Here is a 22,795-nt window from a genome sequence, read left to right on the forward strand (position 1 = left end):
ACCTTCATTTCTTTCTGTTGGACAAGTAAGATGGATAACGTAAGATCGATAACAACGTCCGCGGACTTAACCGGTGGTCCGCGGACCACTTGGAATGCCTCCAGGCACCACCAGCCCACCACCACCAGGACCACTGATCTAAAGCATCCAAAATTTTCGGATATGTTTGTTATATTGCACTCGTAGTTACAGCGTGAGCTTCCCAACGACTGTACGATAGCGACTTCGGAACGCTATCGTTGCCTATTAATTCTTTGCCCAACGATGAGTAGAAGCCGAAAAAAAATTGTATAACAACTGCACAATTGAATAAAAAAATCACTGCGATCGTACAACAATCTACAGCACTGCGACCAATCAAGTTTAGAGGCGGGGGTGTATGAAGGGTCACTCCCGAACTGCTCGCGCCTTGTGATTTCGGATATATTCTGGATGAATCTCGATAAAATGTAGGTATAAAATGAAACGCCAGCAGAGGATGGAGGCCCCTGGAGAACAGGGGCCCCAAGCACGTGCTTGTTGTGCTTATAGGGTTAATCCGCCACTGGTTGCAGACCGTGTTTTACCACCTACCAACTCGGAGCGATTTATCGTGTTCGTAATCGTACTCAGAATGGACATATTTGGTCAACTGTTAAAGCTCAAATCTGATTAGTTGTAATGTTTGCTCTAAGAATAGATATTAGAGTAAAAAAAATATTTGGTATTCAAAAAAAATATATATGATTTAGCTGATTTTGAAGAAGTTAATTTTTTTTTTACCAATTTATGCATATTGTTTTTTTGTTGTAATAAATAACTGTAATTATAGTTATAAAATTAATAACAGTGTTGTTTTATTTTTTGTTTATATTCTAAATTAAAATTTCTGCTCAATAATAAAAATAATAATTAAATAATGTACCTAAAATCGGGGCTTTTATATGTGTACGCCTCTGAGACGTATGTTAAGGCTTTGTGTACGTTCGAAATAGATTAGGCTTCTAGGGTTAACTTTTATAAATAATTGTTCTAAACATGACATTATTGCTCTTTGTTTCTCACAATTTTATTGTTAATTTAGATATAATTTTGTGCTCCTATAGTATTTAGGACATTTCTACTACCTAGATACTGCATCAACAAAACCTTCATATATTTTTTTATAATTCATAGGTGCTTTTTTGGTAAGGTCCCAAGCATCTGCCCATATAAGGCATACATGCCTATTATAATACCCTTACGATGTAACGATTATATACGAACATCTATAAATACCTTATCCCATCCATCTTCCACTCTCTCCAGCTTACTCTTAGCTCCAGCCATAGTGGCGATGAACTGAAGCCGCTTCCTCTCTTGTTGTGGTAGCAACTCTTCAGAAGCACCTGTAAACCAAACATTTAGTAAAATCTAGTAATTTTAGCAATGAATTCTGATAGTCTTACCAAGGGTTACTGGGTTGCCCAGGTAACTGGGTTGAGGAGGTCAGATAGTCGCACCTTGTAACACTCGGTACTCAGCTGCATCCGGTTAGACTGGAAGCCGACCCCAACATAGTTGGGAAAAGGCTCGGGAGAAGAATTCTATGTGCTTCAACTAGTAGCGAGTAATTCAAATAGGTATAAAATGTTCTTTTTTGATTCCATCAGGTTTCCATGCTTTGCAGGCCTGACCATACCTTAGAAAAACTCTTTAAATCTTACCTTCCACATTGCTATAAGCATCTCTAAGCCTCTCCAAGGCCTGGTTAACATCCATGGCCTGATGATGCAGGATGTCACTCATGTGCTGCCTAGTAGGGTCTTCGAGCAGCGGCTTCCAAGCTGTCTCCATGCTGTGCAGGCTGGAGCTCAGACCCTCGGCTGCGGCAGTTAAAGCACTCTGGCAGTGAGGCTCGTGGATAGCTGGGGCTGTTAACTGTGGGGTGGAAATTTTGAAGGTTAAGGAATGATTCCAGTTGATGTCTTGCAGAATATTTGATTTATAATACTGTATGAAAATTTTGTACAACGGCGGACTTAAAGTCTCAGGCGTTTGTGGTGTAGTGGTATATGTGGTATATGATAATATGTAAGTTAAATATAAGTGAGTAGTAATAAACGGGCTTTTACTGGATAAAGACGTCTCTTTATTTAATATTCCCACGCTCCTCACCTCATGGCGACCCTGCCAGACGCAAGAGCAGCGTTATCGCCGCCGGTATAAAGTTACATGTTCGCAGTAGTATGTAACGCAACATCAGCAAAATGTGTGGAAGTTTCCAGTGGGAATATCTCAGACGTGCTTTGGGACTGATAGACCTTCTTTCGAATAAACTACCGCTTGCCGAAATTTCAATTTTTGTCCACGATGGGTTCGAAATGTTCGAAGTGTGACTGCCAACTGAAGGAGTCTATTATTAACCAACACGGCCCTACTAACGAAGCCGATGGTTCAAATCATATATACACCAATAATATACTAATATCCACCATCATAGCATTGTGTGGAGCTGGAATACTGTTTTTGGTGTATAAGCAGTACCGAAGATGCCATCTGATGCTGGTGCGTAGAGAGCTGCGGGAGGATGCATTTCGCCGCATCCGCATGCGACTTTCTGGTCGACGTGACAACCAGGAAAATCAAGACTCCGTGCCGCCAACTTTGTGAAGTGTTGTGTTTTAGTGCGGTAAAAGTGTTGTGCTCGAAAGTGCGGTAATTTCAACGTGCGTAGGTACGTAGTTACACTTATAAGTAGGAATATAATTTTACGGCCCGTATAATGTAAGTGTTTAGTTATAAAAGCAAAAATAGTATAGTATTACTTTAGTCATGAAGCTGTCTCATGGAAGAATTGAATAGTATTTGTAACGAGTTAGAAAAGATTCGAATTAGTTTAAGAAAATTAGGGATACGAAGAGAAACTCAGACTAAAAATGTATCAGAAAAAATAACCAAGGCTAAAGAATTGTATGAAACTCATAAAATAATAGTTCAGCAGTTTGATGATAAATATAAAATAGAATATGCAGAATGCATTTTTGATTTATGTAATAAAATAGAGGTAACAATTAATAAAATATTAGATTACGAATCTAATCCCAGTCTGTTTAAAGATATGTCAGATAAAAAAGAATCTACCATGGACAAGTTCGATTTAAAGACACAGCTGTTTCCTTAATACCGGTTATGGACGGGAACGAGGAAACCACAGAAAAAATAATTAGTAGCATAGAATTGTACGATAGTTATCTTCAAAAACCAGAGTGTAAAACCCTACTTATATCTTTTGTTTTAAAAACAAGATTGTCCAAGTCAGCTAAATTGAAACTTAAGACGGAGTATACTACTTGTTCCAATTTAGTAAATGATATGAAACTTTACCTACTCACACGAAAATCATCTAATGCACTGTTAACCAAACTTAATAGTATCTCGCAAAATGAAATGTCTGTCACGCAATTCGCCGGAAAAATTGAAGAACTTTTTGTTGATCTTACCATCTCGCAAGCAAATTCTAATGATAAGGCATACGAGGTGTTAAGACCAATAAATGAGCAATTAGCTATTAAAAAATTCGCCGACGGCTTGCGCAATAGACGTTTAAGTACTATAATTGCATCCCGCGACTATGAAAACTTCAAGGACGCGGTACGAGCTGCTCAAGACGAGGAACTGGCGCAACCCTCGACATCCTCAATCTTCAATATGAGAGGTAGGTACTTTGCCGATTCGAGAGGCCGCTCATTCAGAGGACGCTCGTTTAGAAGTCAAGCACAGTGGTCCAACCGTTACGGGAACCCACCCCGATTTCAAGGTAAATTTAATGATAATTATAACTCTTATAGAGATAATCGTAATCCTCAAACATTTTATAATTCTCGTAGTCGCTTTATGCGATCGACTTCGAATCGTAGTCGAGTTGCTCGTAGTAGAGGTAATCATAATGTATTTACTACTCGGCAAAATGACCCTATAGAGACGAATGAACACATAAGCTCTGAACAAAAGCAGTTTTTTCGAGACTAAAACCCAAACTTATGTTCTTACTTTTGACACTAGTATAGGTTACATATTTTTAGGATATAGAAATTATAAATATTCTTGGTTATTAGACACAGGTGCTTCCTTGTCTGCGATAACAAAAGATGCGTTAGGAGACGATGAAATAATTTACTATGAAGATACAAAGATAACGGGAATAGGAGGTGATATCCATGCTTTTGGTTACGTGTACTTAACCTTATGTACTCCTGATAACGTTTTATTGCGTCATAAATTTTTTGTCTTTGATAAGTTACCGATTAAGTCAAATGGCTTATTAGGATATGATTTTTTGAAAAACTTCGAATCTGTTATAGATTTGGGAATACCAAAGGTAACGTTTAAATGTTTTAATAACTTGAGTGAAATACATATATACAATTCTCCAAAAAAATGCGATAAATATCTTACGATCCCCGCTAGAAGCGAATCAATACATAATATAAAATTAGACAGCGATATTTCGGAAGATTGCGTAGTACATCCTCAAGATTTAGGAGATAATTTATTTTTAGCAGGATTGATAGTTAAACCTGTTATGAATATTATACCAATCCAGATACTCAATACGGGTGATAATGATATGGTTTTACCTATTTTTGAACCCAAAATATCTTTATTAAAAGAATATAATCTTTGCACATTTAATAAATGCGATTCAAATTCCCAGAGAGCGAAGCAACTTCTGTCGTTATTGAAATTAGATCACTTGCCGAAGCATTCTCACGAGTATAACACAATAGCTTCTATTTGTTCCAAGTATGCTGATATATTTAATTTACCGGGTGACAAACTATCTGTGACGAATGTGTGTGAACAATCGATTAATTTGAAACCACATACCAAACCAGTTTACGTAAAACCATATAGATTGCCGAAAAGCTTAAAACCGGAAATAGAAAAACAAATACGGAATATGCTTGATGAAGGTATCATAGAAGAAACAAAGAGCGAATGGTCTAGTCCTATTTTACTTGTACCCAAAAAGGCGACAAGTAACAATGAAAAGAAAAATTGGCGTCTAGTGATTGACTATAGAAAATTAAACGAAAAAATTGAGGACGACAAATTCCCATTACCTAACATAACAGAAATTCTTGACTCTTTATCTGGAGCTGTTTATTTCTCACATTTAGATTTAAGTAATTCTTATTACCAAGTAGTTTTGAATAAAGATAGTCGAAAAGTCACTAGTTTTACTACAAACACCGGGCAATATCAAATGAAACGTTTGCCCATGGGATTAAAAATAAGCCCTAGTTCTTTTTCACGTGTTATGACCTTGGCAATGTCAGGATTAAATAATGGATTCAGGATTTAATAAAATATGGAAAAATGCTTCATTTATTTGGATGACCTTGTAGTATTTGGGAGATCTCTCGACCTTCACAATAAAAACCTAATTGACGTATTTGAAAGACTTCGTAAAGTTAACTTAAAATTAAATCCAAACAAATGTAATTTCTTACAGACAAAACTTTTATATTTAGGCCATATAGTTTCAGAAAAAGGCGTTTTACCAGACCCAGAAAAAATTAAGGCAGTACAAAATTACCCAGTACCTAAAAATTCAGATGAAGTCCGACGTTTCGTAGCTTTTTGTAATTATTATAGAAAGTTTATTAAAAATTTTGCAGAGATAACCTTACCGTTGAATCAGTTATGCAGGAAAAATGTAACATTTGATTGGTCAACTCAATGTAATAATAGTTTTGAAACATTAAAACGGCTACTGACATCTCCACCAATATTAGAATATCCCGACTTCTCTAGCAAAAATTAATTTATTCTCCAAACTGACGCCTCGGGCTTAGCCATTGGTGCAGTGTTATGTAACAAAAATATGCGCCCTATAGCGTATACCAGTAGACCACTAAATAATGCAGAAAGAAATTATCCTACGATACAAAAAGAACTTGTAGCAATTGTCTGGGCTATAAAATATTTTAGACCCTACCTTTTTGGAAGAAAGTTTACCATAATAACAGATCACAAACCTTTACTTTACTTATTCGGTATGAAAGACCCTTCAAGTAGGCTGTTGAAATTCCGTTTATCATTAGAAGAGTACGATTTTGAAATTAAATATCAGCAAGGTAAAAATAATACAGTAGCAGATGCTTTGTCGCGAATTATAACATCCGATGAGCTAAAAAATATTAGTCAAAATATAGCCACAGTGTTGACAAGAGCTCAAAAAAGAAACCTTGAAAGAATGCAAGAAGGAAAAGAAGGAGAAAGTAACCCTATCCCTAGTATTGACACAGACAATCAGCCTGATCAACTGAGAGTCGTTGAAATATTAAGGATACCTGGGCGATCAGTAGAAATGGTTTTAGTGAACGGTGAAAGTATAAAAGGACTTAAAAATAATATATGTGTTGAAGTAGAATGTTTTAGTCTTGATAAAAATAACAAGATAATTTATGTGAATACTGACTTCAGATTACAATTTACGCGAGACGAATTTGTAACGAAGTTAGCTAAATTTTGCGAACAAGTTGATATTAAAGAGATATGTATGATAAGAAATGATGATAACGAGTATTTCATCAAAGATTTAATTAAAACAATTAAAGAAAAGGAAATTTGGGCCGGCCCACGATTATGTATTTTACGAGGAGTAAAGAGAATCAGTTCTGACGAGGACAAAGATTTTATTATAAACGATTATCACCTACTTCCTACTAGCGGTCACGCAGGAATCCGTAGGATGGTCAATAATATAAGACGTCGATATTATTGGCCTGGCATAGAAAAGGATGTGACAAAGTTTGTGCGTAAGTGTAAAATGTGTCAAATTATGAAACATTCACGCAACACTAAGGAACCTATGGTAGTTACTACCACAGCAACCACAGCGTTGGAAAAAATATACTTAGATTTAGTAGGTGCTTTAGACCGAGATTTAGAAGGTAATACATTTATCCTCACACTACAATGTGAGCTAAGTAAATTTATCGAAGCTTATCCACTTAGGAATAAAGAATCTATTAGCGTAGCTAGAGCTTTCGTTGACAATTTTATTTTAAGGTTTGGAGTACCAAAAACAATAGCGACGGATCGTGGCAGAGAATTCATATCAACAACAATGTCAGAGGTATGTAATATTTTAGGTATAGAAAAACTTCACTCTACGGCGTATCACCACGAGTCCATCGGATCTCTCGAGAACGCCCACAAACATTTAGGTTCGTATTTGAGAATACAATGTGATAAACATCCTGAGACGTGGAGTCATTGGTTACAGTTTTGGTGCTTTTCATTCAATAACACAGTTCATACATCAACAAATTACACTCCGTTTGAGCTTGTTTTTGGTAGATCATGTAAATTACCTAGTAGAATCGATTCTGAGGTAAAACCATTGTATAACCCTGATAATTATAGTTTAGAGTTAAAGTATAGGTTAGAAGTAGCATTAAAAGATGCTCGTGAAAATTTACTTAAGAATAAACAAAATAGAAAAACTGTTTTTGATAAAAATATGCCCAGTTAGCTATAAGAAAGGAGATTTAGTTCTAGTTAAAAATGAAACTAACAGTAAACTTGATTGTTTATATAAAGGACCATTTGAAGTTTTACAGGATAAAGAACCCAATGTAACTATTTTAGTAAATAACAAACCAGAAACTGTCCATAAAAATAGAACGAAACTGTTTGTACCTAGTTAGTAAACATTTAAACATTGTTATTATTATAAGGAACGATTGCTATTATTATTTTGTTAAAAAAAAAAAAAATACACGTGTGTTTATTTTTTTTTGTATTTTTACCCCGGTTGTGTGGTGTAGTGGTATATGTGGTATATGATAATATGTAAGTTAAATATAAGTGAGTAGTAATAAACGGGCTTTTACTGGATAAAGACGTCTCTTTATTTAATATTCCCACGCTCCTCACCTCACGTTTTCTACCAGTCCAGTAGAGAAATAGTAGTCGTTGGTGCAAAGCTTTTTTTGGTATTCAGTGTAAAACATATATAGTACATACATAAATGCATACATGTATACTACTTTGCCGAGAGATCGAAAAAAAAGGAAACTATGGTAGTGATTCTGAATATTTCTTATGGATATGGTCGAGTTATAAGTATGTACGGATTTTTTCGTGCTCGCTTTCGTTTCGAAGCTCGTGATAGCAATAGTCTGAAGGTGCTGCTAGGAGCAGTTCCGCGTCCAACTGCTCCTGGCAGGTCAGCTCGTTGTGACACCAGCAGTCTGCAGGAGCAATTCCAGTACATCACCTGAGCACACGCCAGCAGGTCCCTGGCGGCGGCGGCAGTGCGAACACCAGCGCGGTCCACTGCGGAGGTGGCGTCCGACTGCTCCTGGCAGGTCAGCTCGTTGGCTGATACCAGCAGCTTCGAGGTCTTGGCGCCGGCTTCCTTGGCTAGCTGGATAATCTGGAGTTATGGAAAATAAAGGTTAAAACAGAAGCCAGAAGTGAAGACGAGCAGTGCAGAGCGGAGATATTTTATAACCATCTTACCTCTTTCTCCTTATCAGAGTTAGTTCCTCGCGCGAATGTAAATATAAGTTTGCCGGCAACATCAGCATACGTGTTCGACGCTTCTTGGATTTTCTGAAAACAGTTTTGGCAACATGAAAGCAACCATACTTTGTTTAATCACGATATGTGATGTACGAATGACAGCGTACCTATATAAATATACATACTATACATAGTGCTAAAAAAAACATACAAATGAGAATCTTTTTGTAAATAACCGGGACTCAAACGCTTACAACAAAGTTTGAAAATGAGGACCTCCTTTCTGGGAAGGCGGCGTTGAAAATCAAGCGTTTGCTTTCACGTGTCGAACTAATGAATGAGGCATAGCAAAACGTACACGATTTTCTAAGGTAATAAAAATGCGGGTTTATTCTAGTGTTATTTCTTTAATACCTTACTGCTGTGATACAAAGGTCCTATGGTTACTGACCTCATGATCCCCAGTGCCAGTCATGCCGCAGACCTTCTTGGTGGCGTCGAAGAGTGCCTGCATCTCGTCCAGCAACTCCTTACGACCTGCTGGGTCTTTGGTGCTGGCCAACATCTGAGCGTCTGACAAATGAATAAGGTTTTAGTTTTGGATGTTGGCAAGTCTTCTTGTGGACTCGGAGGATTTATTTTTGGGTGCTGTAATTGGACTTATTTTGGAGGCAAACCAAAAAAATTGTAGTAAAGGTTGTAGAATGCAACTTGAATTTTGGACATTAAAAACATACACTTTGAAATTTAAACACATTGATAATATGATACATGTAGTTCTTGGGACTAGTAACCTCTTCAATTTCCTTATGAATGAGCTGGTATCTACTACATCTTACATATTTATTTAAAGTTTACAATGTGGTAATATGAAACATACCTCTCGCCAACTTAGGCATCAGCTCGTTGATAGCATTCATTGAATTGATGGCGGCAGCGTAGTCAATGTTCTCAGGGTCTGAAATACAATTTTAAATTAACCGACATATTTTATACCTTTTTCTCCTCCTTTAATCACTATCTTATCAAACCTTCAAATATCAAAGATCAACGGTCATCGGTTCTGCAGTTGTCAAAAACCTTCATGTTTTGACGTCATATTCTTCCCTTGTTTACAAATCATTAAAGACTCCTCTTGCTATGGGTACAGTGGGAGGGAATGTCGGACTTTAACTGACTGAAACCTTTCACATTCCTTCTGCAGCTTTGTGTAACAGGGCTGCGGTAACTCACGCGGAACTTCCAATATGTATAACTATAATATTGGAGTAGTATGTTACCCGAGTGCGCGGTGAGGTAGAGCGCGATGGCGGCATTCAGCTTGCCCATCCTGTCTTCCAGAGCACGCTCCAGCTTGTGCCGCTGAGCCTCGTCTATTGGAGCTCCCGTGTAATCCTGATTGCAGAAACATGACAAAAAAAGATAAATTATAGAATCAGGAGTTCCTTTGAGGAAATTCATGACATTGAATGTTAGGAAAAATATGTAGCGTTTATTTCGGCGAGACAGTTAATCGAGGCTCTGGATACTCTATACGAAAAATATTTGTAAATACATACATTATAGATATACCTAGCCTTTTCCCAACTACATACATATTAGGGTCGGCTTCCAGTCTAACCGGATACACCTAAGTGCCTACCAGTGTTTTACGAAGTTATTCCTGTGCCCGAATAAAATATAGCTTATTTATTTATTTAGGCACACCAACAACTTATTTACAAATACTTTCACATATATAAGTTTACAATTGTAATAAGTCCTGCGTAAATATGTTAATTACAGGTGCGCACAACGTTCAAATTAAAAATAACTTAAATTAAACTAAACCAAACTATGCATAACAAAAATAATAATAAAAAAAAGAAGAAGAATCGATAGAGGCAAATGACAAGGTACTATTCAAATTGGTCAATTTTGTGCAAAATTTAATTTATATGAGGCATTTACATTGCGCTTAAATTTATTATAGGGATCATGGAAAATGTCAAAATTGTCCGAGCTCCCGCACAAAGAGTTATATTCACTGCAAATTCGTGCCATAGGCGAGCGTTTACCAACATTGGTTCTGTAAAATGGAATGTGGAATGGTTTGGTGATTGAGTATCGCGGTATTCTGGTGGGAACAGCAAGTTTAATGTGATGAACTAATTCGCTACAATCTGTCTTTCCATTAATGAGTTTGTGTAAGAATTGAATGTCATGAATTTTGCGACGATTATGGAGAGTATTCATTTTAAAGAAATTTAGTCCTTGATAGTATGGGACCCTATGTGAAATTCCGGACGAGATATACGCCAGATGTCTGGTAAACGCTCGTTGGATACTCTCAATCCTCTGAGATTGCACAGCATATATGGGACTCCACACTTCAGAGGCAAATTCCAGATGACTTTGTACAAGACTATAATATAATATTTTTTTTGTCCGTATAAGACGAAACTCTTTGGTATTTCTTTTTATGAATCCTAACATCCGAGCTCCTTTTTTTGCTGCCGCGTTAATATGTGAGGAAAAGGTTAATTTACTGTCTATAATAACACCCAGATCTCTAATTTCATTGACTTCTTGCAATATTGTTCCGTCAATATTGTAATTCGAGTGTATAGGAGCTCTTCTTTTTGTGTATTTGATGTGGTAACATTTAGATGCGTTGAGAGTCATTGAATTTTTTTGACACCAGTCTCGAATTCGGTCAAGGTCTTTTTGAATAAGATCAACATCGGATGTAGAATTTACTTCTCGGTATATCTTTAGATCATCTGCGTATAGGGAAAATTTTGAGTGTTTAATTTGATTTGTGATATCATTGATAAAAACAGTGAATAAAGTGGGTCCGAGATGAGAGCCCTGCGGCACGCCAGACCTGGCAAAGTATATTTCTGAGTCATACCCCTTTACTGATACTGTTTGTGGTCTTTGGAATAGGTAGGATTGAAACCAATTTAAAAGACTTCCGTGTATGCCAAGGGATTCAAGTTTGCTCAGCAAAAGGGGATGACTGACTTTGTCAAAAGCACTAGAAAAGTCTGTGTATATAGCATCAATTTGTTTCCCGTTGTCAACAGCCACAGACAGATCCGACACAAAAGACACAAGGTTGGTTTGAACGGAGCGGCCGGTTATAAAGCCATGTTGTGCAGTTGTGATGATACTATTCATGTATTTTGTAATGATAGGACATAGTAGGGACTCACACAATTTTGAAAAACAAGACAGAATGGAAATAGGACGGTAATTCTTTACATTATTCTGATCTCCTTTTTTAAAGACAGGTACGATTCGAGCTTTTTTCCATTCATCCGGAAAGACGCCATCCTCAAAAGAACGATTGAGGATTAGGCAGAGCGGTAAAGCAAGATATTGTCCACAACGTTTGACAAATAAAGGAGGTATCATATCCGGACCCGCGCCCTTCAGAGTATCCAATCTTTTGATTTTATTTAGAACTTCTCTTTCTGTGAATCTAATACGGCCAAAAGAACTACTTGATGATGAATTTATGACACAATGTAATGTTGTATTAGAACAGGAACAGCTGTAAACGGATGAGAAATGACTTGCAAAGAGATTTGCTATACCAAGACCATTATCCTCAGTTAGCTCGTCAGAATGCATAATTCCAGGTAGTGATAGATCTCCCTTGCGCTTACTGTTTACATAATTCCATAAAAGTTTGGGGTTTTTAACAATGTTATCTTCTACTCGGGTGATATACTTATTATAACATGCCTTCAATTGTTTCTGGCAACGGTTTCGCAGAATTTCGTACTCAAGCTTATCACGAGGGTTTTTGTATTTCATGTACTTAAGTCTCTTAGAATTCTTTTCTGAGAGAAGCTTTCTAAGTGCAGTGTCAAACCAGGGTGGAAACTCAGACAACCTTACCCTTCGTTTAGGTACATACTGTGCAATAATATCTCTTAACAGTTGGTAAAAGGTAGATAGCATATCATTCACAGTTACAGATTCTAAGAACGCAATGTTCCAGTTAATACTTTTTAGTTTTGTTATTATTTTTTTATAGTCGGCTTTAAAAAAGTTAAAGTCGCATCTAGGATTTGATTCCAAGTAACTTTGCGAAACATGTGAAGTGAGATTAAGAAGAAGGGGAGGATGTTTTAGATCCACTTTAGTGACTAGACTAGAAGGCATCACTACAGTACTGTCCGGTATATTTGTCAGAATTATATCTAAAAAATTACCGTCTACATTACTTATGGCATTTACTTGTTTTAAATCGTTTTCTGTGATGAAATCTATAAAAGAATAACCTATTGTAGAATTATAATTTGACGGGATCAGATAATTAAAGGACTCTTTGGTCCATTTGATAAAACTTAAGTTTAAATCGCCCATGATAATTATGTCACTAACATGGTTCATAACATTAGACGTATTATCGAGGAATTTGCTAAGTGATTCCAATCGGACAGGTGGAGGTAAGTAGACGACGCATAAAGCAATTCGTTTGACTAGATTACCACATTTAATTTGTAGTGTGACCCATATGTCTTCACAATCGCTTTCCCAAGATTCGACTCGAGCAGATGGAATATTACGCGATACTGCCACCAACACTCCTCCACCGTCCTTTTTTGATCCCCTCGACAAACAGCGATCCCTTCTATAGACTATGTATCTAGAATCAAAAATTTCTCGATTACATATATTTTCGTTTAGCCAAGTTTCGGTTATGGCTTATGTTACTCGAGGATAGTGTAGCCTATTCACATTGATTGTTTATTTTCTGAATGGTTCACTAGTTTGGTGCCCTTAGGGTACAAACAATCAAACAAATTATATAATTACAAATTGGGTAAGGACAATTCTAAATGTAATCTTGGTCGTGTGCAAAAATGTTCCATAAAATTTATTTTGTTTAAAATATTTACCTACATACGTTAAATTAAACTATATCCCACCCAAAACAAAAATGTGAAAGACTGCCAAGTTCGATAATATGGGAATGCTTCGCCTATAAAAGAAGTGAGATCTGAATAAGTACCAAGTTCCATACACATACACCACACAAAGTTTTCATACACCTTGTTATAAACCTACTAAACGCAATGAATCAAGGATTTAATTTTCTATTAAAACTTGCCAAGTAACATCATTAAAAAGTAACTATTTTTAACTGAGGTATGTGTATGGAACTTGGTACTTATTCAGATCTCACTTCTTTTATAGGCGAAGCATTCCCATATTATCGAACTTGGCAGTCTTTCACATTTTTGTTTTGGGTGGGATTTCATTTATTTTTGTAAGGTTGTTTATTTTATTTTTTTCTTATGATGAAGTTAGTTAAAGGAATATCTCATTTATACTATCTTTTAGATTTTTTAATATGCACTATGTTTCTTACAAAGAAATGAACTAGATTAACTAAATGGACTAGATTTACCAACTGACTGACATGACATGTTATCATATATTATGTTCGTGGATCAAAGTTACACATTCGTTATTTTCGAAAGTGATTCACACTTGGCCGTTTTCAGATTTTTATTTTACTTCTAACTACACTATTTTACTTCTAACTAAACTAAATACAAACCATTCGAAGATATATTATATAAATATAGATAAATTTAGTTCGTTTTAGTTCCTTAGGGGTATAAATTTACACCGGGTATAAAACACCTTCATTATTTTGAAACCGACTCACACTTGGCCATTTTCAGATTTTTCCCTTTACCTTGACATAAAGACCTACCTCCATGCCAAATTTCAAGTCAATACGACCATTGGAAGTGGTCTAGGTTTTTGATGAGTGAGTCAGTGAATCAGTCAGTCAGTGAGTGTATAGTAAAAATAGCGATTTTCTGACGTCAATATCTCAAGACCTACAATACGTATATTAATGAAATTTTGTATTTTAGATAAGTGAGGGGGTCTCAACAGATACTAGAAATTTGATATGCGTAAATAAAATAGATTTTGAGTTACAGGGGGGTCGAATTTGGCCCGAAATGGTTCGTGTAATATAACCCACGGCCGGTGTGTCGCTTTTTTTGCTCGAACTTGGCGGACACACTGCCGTGTGTCTAGATAGTAGTTGCTTACACGTGCAGCAATAATAGATAGCGTTGAGAAATTCCTCAACTAATTCATAAAATGAAGAATATTTTGTCTATTGTATACATGACTATTTGTATAATTTGCTAAAGCAATAAAATTTTATTTTTTGATGTGCAAATATTTAAGGAAATGTAAATATAAAAAGTGTGCATAACTAATATTATCTATGTCTTTGAGAAGTCCGAATATTTAATTTTATTACCTAAATAACCTAACTGTTACTGCATACCATGAACTAGCTATATAAGTCGAGTCCTTTCATTAAAATATTAGTAAAGACGAGTAATACAACAGAAACTCGTCATGTATTCCTATATTCTTTGTTTGTGTTTATCAGTAATAACAGTCCATGGAGCCGCATCGCCTGAAATTCAGAAATTAGTATACGAAGGCTTTAGGCACGACCCAAAAGAACACGGTTTCATGGTGTTGATAGGAAAATTTTGGTCTAATCATACAGATCAATTTAAAGATTCATGTACCGGCTCAATCATAGATAAAGAATGGATTATTACCGCTGCACATTGTTTTTTGAAGGACGTCACAGATGTACCAATAATCCAGAGGATTAAAGGTAAGCAGCGACTTATTGGGTACGTTCGGCAAAGAGACATTATTATGCACCCTAACTACCTCCCGAATGAGCCGTGGCAGTATGATTTGGCGCTTCTGAGGACAGAGAAGCCAATCCCGTTCGATGAGTACGCAAGCCCAATACCGCTGGCATGGTCTCGAGGACCGGGACAAGAAGGATTGTTTGGTGGTTACGGAGAATCGGAGTTCGGGTCCGGAACACCTTTGATTGGAGAAGCTGTGTTGGAAGAAACGTGTTTAGCTCCGTTTGCCAGAACTCCAAGGCAATTTTTGTGCTCCCGATCTACGGAATCAATAACGGCACATGGGGACTCGGGAGGTCCCGTATTCACTCGAGACGGACTCGTAGGGGTGATATTGGGAGTGGAAGAGTCACTACATGAATCAGTTTTTCTAGACATTTCTCAAAAATTTAACTGGATTGAACAAGTTACGGGTATTTACCCGCAACGTCGTATGGCTGTGTAGCCAGGTTATCTTAACCATTAATAAATTAACTGTGAAAATGTCTCTTGTTTGTTTTTATGTACGTAATCCTAATTACAAATCCTTGATACGCAAACTTTTTGACACGAGAACTAGGTAGTTGCCTTACCTGTAAGAAGGGGCCTGACCTACCTGCTTTTTGGCATCTCTTCTCATCTTTCCTTCCTCGGTGATTGGAAGCCAAGCTATCCCCACGTAACATAAGCTATATTTTACCTAGGTAAATGAACATATTGTATAGGAAGACACATACCTCCTTGAGCAGTGCTGCAGCAGTGTCGACGGCATGCAGGGCGGTGGTGGCGGCGGCCACGAAGGACTCGCGCCGCACCGTGTTCTCGCGCACCTCGCCCGCCTTGATGCGACGCCGGGAACGCTGTACCACGTAAATTATAGTTAATTTTGTGCCTTAATAAATAGCAAAAATTAAAGTCAAAGTCATCTGCTGAGCCTTTTCCCAACTATGTTGGGTTCGACTTCTAGTCTGACCAGATGTCCTCCTCAACCCAGTTACCCGAGCAACCCAATACCCCTTCTTAAGCCGCGTATGGACAGCACGCGGCTGCCGCGCCAGCCATGTTCGCCCGCCGTAATTCTGCGTTTTGGTACCTATTGTCTTGGAGGCCGCCACCCGAGCGTTAGTTCGGTGGTTTGCAGCGCGCAGTCGACAAGTGGCTTTAAGTAGACGGATTGTCAGACCTTCTGACTACCCAATGCCATAACGACTGCCAAAGATGTTCAATGACAGCCGGAACCTAAAGTTTGCCGTACCCTCCAAAACACAGTACCTGAGTATCAAGACAGGTGTTACAGTATTCTAGCACTTACCCTGAGCAGTTCGCTTCGTCTTCTACTCTTGGGGTCGATGGAGAGGAACATCTGGGTCGTCACGTCGGCAATGTTCTCTGCTGCATTCTTTGCCTCGCCCGAATGCTGGGTATAAACACAATGTTTAGGTTAGGTATCAAAAAAGCTTGAACATGAGAAATTCTTGAAATGTGTTATTAGAAATTTTCATGTGAAAAATCTTGGATTTCTGATTTAATGTATGAATTACTTGCATGGCCAGTATCACCAGTTATTTAAAGTATCTGGATACCCTATTGTCAGGAACTCATCTGACACATAAACTTTACCGTTTTATTTCACAAGTCTCGAATGGCAATATCTGGCAGAAATAAAAGCAGCCTTTATCGGGCAGATTGCAGTAACTTTCAGATAACTAACTGACACTTTAACGGTATTCAGTGAAACCGGGCCTTAGGAAAGATATAGAACATACTTTTTTTATTTCATTTACAAGATAAATTCTCAAAATTTGTTGTTTATGTACATTGTCATATGGTACAATATCGAGAATTTATTTTTCCACTTATGGTGTCCTTCTTGCTAATAACCATGGTGTAAAGTTATTCCAAGTTTAAACCTTTAAAAAATCTTGTTTATTAATAAGACTGTAATAGTAAGTATAACTTACCAATAATTCAGGCTTGCAGGTGTCTGACAGCTTGTTGAGGTAGCTGTTCAAGTCCTGAAGGTCGTCCAGCATCTTCTTCTGCATCTCATCGACTGTCTGTTTGTCTGCCGTATCTTTTACACCTAATATTTATTTAAAAAATATTTTTATTATTTTTTCTTGTTTACAAGGTCCGTTGAAAATTTTACATTTTATGTTGTCAAAAAAACAGCCTTATTTCAAAAATCTATACTAATATTATAAAGAGGAAAACTTTGTTTGTTTGTTTATTTGGTTGGTTGTAATGGATAAACTCAAAAAGTACTGGATCGATTTTAAATATTCTTTCACCATTAGAAAGCTATCTTATCTGCAAGTAACATAGGTTATATTTTGTCCCGGTGCGGGTAGTAGCTCCCACGGGACGCGGGTGAAACTGCGGGAAAACGGCTAGTGTTTTATAAATTGTAAGTTTGAGTTGCACTATTTAACGCTAATAAAATAATACTGCTGTAAACTTGCCACCCTTTGATCAAATCGGCAATTTAACAACTGAAAATGGTTCTATTCTAGCCACTGTATTTCTTTTAAAGGTAATGAAAAACAAATGTAGGTATCATGTTAGACTTACCTTTCTCTACAACTGGTAGTTCTTCGTGCATGATCTGAACGATCTTTTGCGCTTCCTTCACATTGGAATCTGTGGGATCTGCTCGAAAAACAGTAGATATATAAAAATTACGACATTAATTTATTAGTTTATATAGTTAGTTAAACTGACGTCAACATCTAAAAATAATACATAAAAACACTTGAAAAAAATAAGTCTGGTAAATACTATGCTGATAAAAACCATCATCATGCAGCATCAAAATCGGTTCTGTCAAACGTAAGATAATTTCGGACAAACATACATAGTTAACTAACTCAAGCATTTAATTTTGAAGTGAAAAGAAATTTATAGCCTCCCATTATATTTATAATAGTATATAAGGGAGTGCCCACCTTCATGTGGTGTTCTATTGTTACCTTATGTAATGTACAACATGGACAAGCAATAATTCTAGTAAATTAGACCGCTCAGCCAGAAAAAAAGAAGTTAATCTTTATGTTCTGTCCACCATACCTGTGAGTAGTCCGACGATGTTGACGGAGTTGGCGTTCATCTTGTTGAGCGCCGCGACGCAGTCGGGGGACATGTCGCCGCGCATTGGGAACTCACCCTTCTGTAGTTACAAATAAGGATGCATGCACAATTGCGAAACAGAAGCCTTTTATCCAAAAAATACAATTATCATTGCCATTATTTGAATATATGTATTATAGAAAGTTACAAAAAGAAACCATGATCAACCATTTAAATTAAGTATATCCTTTAATGAAATACAAATTAATTTCTTATTTATGAGTGTTTCTGGCAGTTTTAAATATATATAAGGAACCATTTATTTATTAATGAGAGGTATTTAACCCCTCTTTAGCTATACGACTTTTTCAAACACCCTGTTTGTACCTACATAGAGTATAGTATAATAGTTTATCTAGGTAAAATAATAAGGCTCTAAATGCTTACTACAAACACTACTACTTACTTCTAACTTAATACAGGTTGAAAGATTGTTTTGAGTTGAGAATGAATACTTACAATAGCATACTGTTGGTTCTTGAGATGGTCAGTGACAACTATCTGCTGTATGGTAGTCAGCTGAGCGCCCGAGTGCGCGGCCGAGCCTGGGACAAACATACAAAGTGAAAAACATATAAAGCAGAGAAAATGCCTAATTATTTTGTCTGGTTCTCTTATCACGATGACAGAAATAAAAAAAATTTTTTGAGCAAGTTTTGAAAGTAAACCAGTACATGAGGAAAAGCTGCGTATTTTATACCTAGGTACTTGTCGCCAAACTTTTTGTTGTCACAGAACATGGGCGTATGTACTTTATTGTTAACAGTACCTTGATCGAAGGGCATGATCTTATTGGGTCCCACGAAGGACTCCGTCACGATCTTGCTGGGGTTGTTCGACACGAGCTCGATTATGTTACCCCTGGAAATAAATAATGAATTACTGTGTCGTTCTAAAGATTTCTGGAGACTCGAGAAGTTTCCCAAACATTGGCAACTAATGATTCTTTAGAATACATTCGAATTCGTAAAACATGGGTGTTTCACACACATATATTTAATCTATTCGCGCTACTCTCAGGAACTACGTGTGTATCAGAACGACTGTCACTCCGTCTATTATCTCTAAAAATACATAAAGATAGTTGCTACCTACTTGTTACCAGTTGCCATTAGTTAATTGCTACCTACTTGCTACCAGCTGCCATTAGTTGCTACCTACTTGCTACCAGCGGCCATTAGTTGTTACCTTATTGTTACCCTCGTGGGTTTATTTACTGAAGAAAGCTAGTTTCTGGTACTAACTTGCCCGTGTGCACGTTATCGTGTAACACTGCCATGCTCGTGCCGACGTGGTGCGCGGGCGGCGCCAGCATGCGGCGCCGGATGATGTCGATGTAGCCCTCCAGGATGTCGCGGATGCGGTGGCAGTGCTGCGTCTTCACGCTGTACTCCTTGTCACTATAGGTAAAAAGTTTCAGAAGTTAGAGAGCGTAATATGCAGATTTACCGCCAGTGGCACAAACCTCATTAAAGTTAAAGACACTTTTTATCTTATTGACCAAGAAAGAGTCGGCAATAGAAGAATAAAATTGCGTCGCTGATGCGCCGCTTGCGGGGCAGCCCCAACAATTTCCTGCAACTCATTGCGGGGAGAATGGACGCTGACAGCTCTTTCATGGAGTACTGGACAAAACAGCATGTCAGGTGTTCCTGATCCAGTATGATGTATTGTTAATTTTTGTGTTAATTATTGTTTATGTATGTGTTAATAATTGTTTTGTGTTAATATTTTATTATAGTTCGGCCATTCAGAGAATGCGTTCCTGACACGTCGCGATTGAACTGACGACGTAACTTTGCAATGGCGTTGCAGTTACGATAAAAATATTTTTGCTGGTTGTTTACCGTTTTAACAATTGAGGAGCATTAAAACAACATTATTATATCAATAATCAATGAATGTTATAATTCAGTCAGTTCAATCGCGACGTGTCAGGAACGCATTCTCTGAATGGCCGAACTATAATGTATGGACTCTGTCTGAAATGAAAATAATAAAAAAAAAAAATAGATTTAATGAAGTTTTAACTTTAATGGAGCTTTGTGCAAATGACAGTAAACCCGATGGTTGGCTGACAGTCTATTTGAAGGTAATCGTAAATCAAATCAAAATTTTGAATAGGTCTGATGCCTGCCGGATACCTGATCGCTATAATGTGCACATATGCGCACCGCTACTTATCTTTACTGATGTGTAAACCCAATCAAACCAGAGGCAAACTATTGATAAGTACGTACAGAATGACTCAAAAGTTTGAAGTGTGTAGCGACGCTTATCAGGAACGATTGAAATAAATAAAGAAGTGTGCATAATATAAATAAAGATTTGCATAATATAAAAAAATTGTAAAGTAAGGGAAAATATAATTATATCCACACAAAACTTTTTCAATACCCTCTGATTGTTGGCGACCCAGAGAAAGATTTCAAAAATTATATTTTAACGGCTCACTCCTTTTACCACTGATATCATACAAATACATAGTGGTCCAGACCTGTAATCCCCGAAGTTAAGCGTGAAAGTCTGCGACTTCCCAGCGTGGTAGGTTTTCACGTGTGTCAGCGGCCACTGCTGCAGGATCTCCTTGGTGACCTCGTCGAGACGCAAGATGGCTTCAGCGTTGATGCCCAGGAGGCGGGGGACAAGCTTCTTCTTGTCTTTTTGTTTTTCCTGGGTAGATAGATAAGAGAGAGTGTAAATGCCGAAGAATGTTACTAGAAAGATTATTGAAGGTCTTGTAAAAGTGCATGATAGCATATAGGTACCAGTTCAAACTGGACAAAGTGGTCTAATTCAATGCATAAGATGTACTGAAAGTAATATCGCTAAGTGCTGGCATAGTAGAATTAAAAATTATGTAAGATATATTCTTTGTAGTACCACAGCTGTTTCTGTAGGTACAGTCACAATAATTCCAAACTCCGGACTACTTTGAGAACTTACAACGTGATTTCGACTCGACGCGACGCTGGAATCTTACCCAAAATCACATGCACAGTAGTGTCTACTATAAAAATGAGTCAGTCTCACAACTATAGAGGTCTATTGTACAGATCAAAAGTTATAAAAATCATTTAAAGCCCCACCTTAACCAAAAAGAAGGTGACTCCATAAGTAGGCATAGCCCTGGCAGTCTTGATGTAGAGGAACTTGGCCTCCAGCGGCGTCTTGCCCTGGTGCAGCGTGAACTCTTTGAAGATCTTCTTCTCCTTGCTCCACGCGTTGGAGTACTGAGCTGGTAGGTATTGGTACTTGCCTGACCTGGACTCGAACCCACGCCCTACTCGACAGATTGGCTCTTTACCCACTCTTACCTACTGTTACAGCCTTTTTATCGTCCCACTGCTGGGCTGCAGCCCCCTCTCACACCGAGAAGGATTGAGCATTAATCACCACGCTTGCTTGATTTCAGACTTTAGAGTCCAGGTTTCCTCAAGATGTTTTCCCTCACCTTTTATCAGCCATTGGTGTCCAAGATATACTTAGAAAGTACATACAAACTTAGAAAAGTTGCATTGGTACTTGCCTGGCCTGGAGTCGAACCCACGCCCTACTCGAGAGGTTGGCTCTTTACCCAATAGGCCACCACGATTTTAGCGAAATAATACGAAAATATGAAAGTTAAAACCCCACCTTAACCAAAAAGAAGGTGACTCCGTAAGTAGGCATGGCCCGTGCAGTCTTGATGTAGAGGAACTTGGCCTCCAGCGGCGTCTTGCCCTGGTGCAGCGCGAACTCCTTGAAAATCTTCTTCTCTATGCTCCACGCGTTCGAGTACTGAGCTGGTAGGTATTCTTCTAGGCTGAGGGTTAGGAGGAAGTTAGATATAGAAAAGGAATGACTTAGGTGTATAAACTATAGGTAGGTTCTCCATTTGAGTAGGATCATAACTAAAGGTAAACAATAATTTGTTTCCGATCATTACATTAACTAGATCCTTAATTCAAGCATATCGTCACACATTCACACAAATACGCTTTCAAAGGTCTATTAATACTTAAAAGGATGTTATCTTTATTCCCAAGTAATGAACTACGCCTATGCTTAGTGTCACCGCAATAATTTGCAAGCGTGCGTCCGTATCGCGCTTTTTACGGCACTGATACAAACAAGGTTTATAAGAAAGTAGATTTCGTCTGCAAACTCCCTCCGGCAACTGCAAACTTTCGTCTGCGTATCCTTAATCGGTTAGCCGTTATAGCGTGAAAGCGTAACCAACATTATCTCATTTATATTAGTAGCGAAGGCCTGAGATCATCGACAACATAAATGTCATTTTTTCTCAAAACAACCGTTTACTTTGAAAATTGAACTAGAAAACTCGGTCAACTTGGACCTAAAGATGTTAAGTTTATAATTTGAAATAAATAAATACTTCTCAATGAATCCAGGCTTATGTTTTCCTTCCTGATAGTCTCCCAACTGCACTTGACACTGGATGCCCGCGAACTGGACCGCTGAAAGTGATTAAAAAAATATTGATTTAA

At 37.5% G+C, this 22,795-nt stretch overlaps 2 protein-coding genes across 2 annotated transcripts in view; one reads left to right on the forward strand and one right to left on the reverse strand.

Moving 5' to 3' along the window:
• LOC124642688 (talin-2-like) overlaps positions 1–22,795 on the reverse strand; it is a 103,256-nt gene that overhangs the window by 58,705 nt on the left and 21,756 nt on the right. Inside the window, exons 7-24 of the mRNA XM_047181288.1 lie at positions 22,684–22,765; positions 21,942–22,110; positions 20,803–20,978; positions 19,550–19,705; positions 19,075–19,166; positions 18,765–18,850; positions 18,246–18,345; positions 17,751–17,828; positions 17,141–17,262; positions 16,492–16,596; positions 15,917–16,039; positions 9,780–9,894; positions 9,380–9,457; positions 8,951–9,072; positions 8,497–8,589; positions 8,252–8,410; positions 1,686–1,899; positions 1,258–1,367 (exon numbers count right to left, since the gene is read on the reverse strand). Of these exons, the coding sequence (XP_047037244.1) occupies positions 1,258–1,367; positions 1,686–1,899; positions 8,252–8,410; positions 8,497–8,589; positions 8,951–9,072; positions 9,380–9,457; positions 9,780–9,894; positions 15,917–16,039; positions 16,492–16,596; positions 17,141–17,262; positions 17,751–17,828; positions 18,246–18,345; positions 18,765–18,850; positions 19,075–19,166; positions 19,550–19,705; positions 20,803–20,978; positions 21,942–22,110; positions 22,684–22,765 (2,180 nt within the window). The remainder of the gene's footprint in view (positions 1–1,257; positions 1,368–1,685; positions 1,900–8,251; positions 8,411–8,496; positions 8,590–8,950; positions 9,073–9,379; positions 9,458–9,779; positions 9,895–15,916; positions 16,040–16,491; positions 16,597–17,140; positions 17,263–17,750; positions 17,829–18,245; positions 18,346–18,764; positions 18,851–19,074; positions 19,167–19,549; positions 19,706–20,802; positions 20,979–21,941; positions 22,111–22,683; positions 22,766–22,795) is intronic.
• On the forward strand, positions 14,880–15,687 carry LOC124642668 (factor V activator RVV-V alpha-like). The gene has a single exon (XM_047181257.1). It carries the CDS (start codon positions 14,887–14,889, stop codon positions 15,643–15,645), a length of 759 nt encoding a protein of 252 aa, XP_047037213.1. The 5' UTR covers positions 14,880–14,886; the 3' UTR covers positions 15,646–15,687.

Source organism: Helicoverpa zea, chromosome 25 (genome assembly GCF_022581195.2).
Source record: "Helicoverpa zea isolate HzStark_Cry1AcR chromosome 25, ilHelZeax1.1, whole genome shotgun sequence".
Classification (NCBI taxonomy): Eukaryota; Metazoa; Arthropoda; class Insecta; order Lepidoptera; family Noctuidae; genus Helicoverpa; species Helicoverpa zea.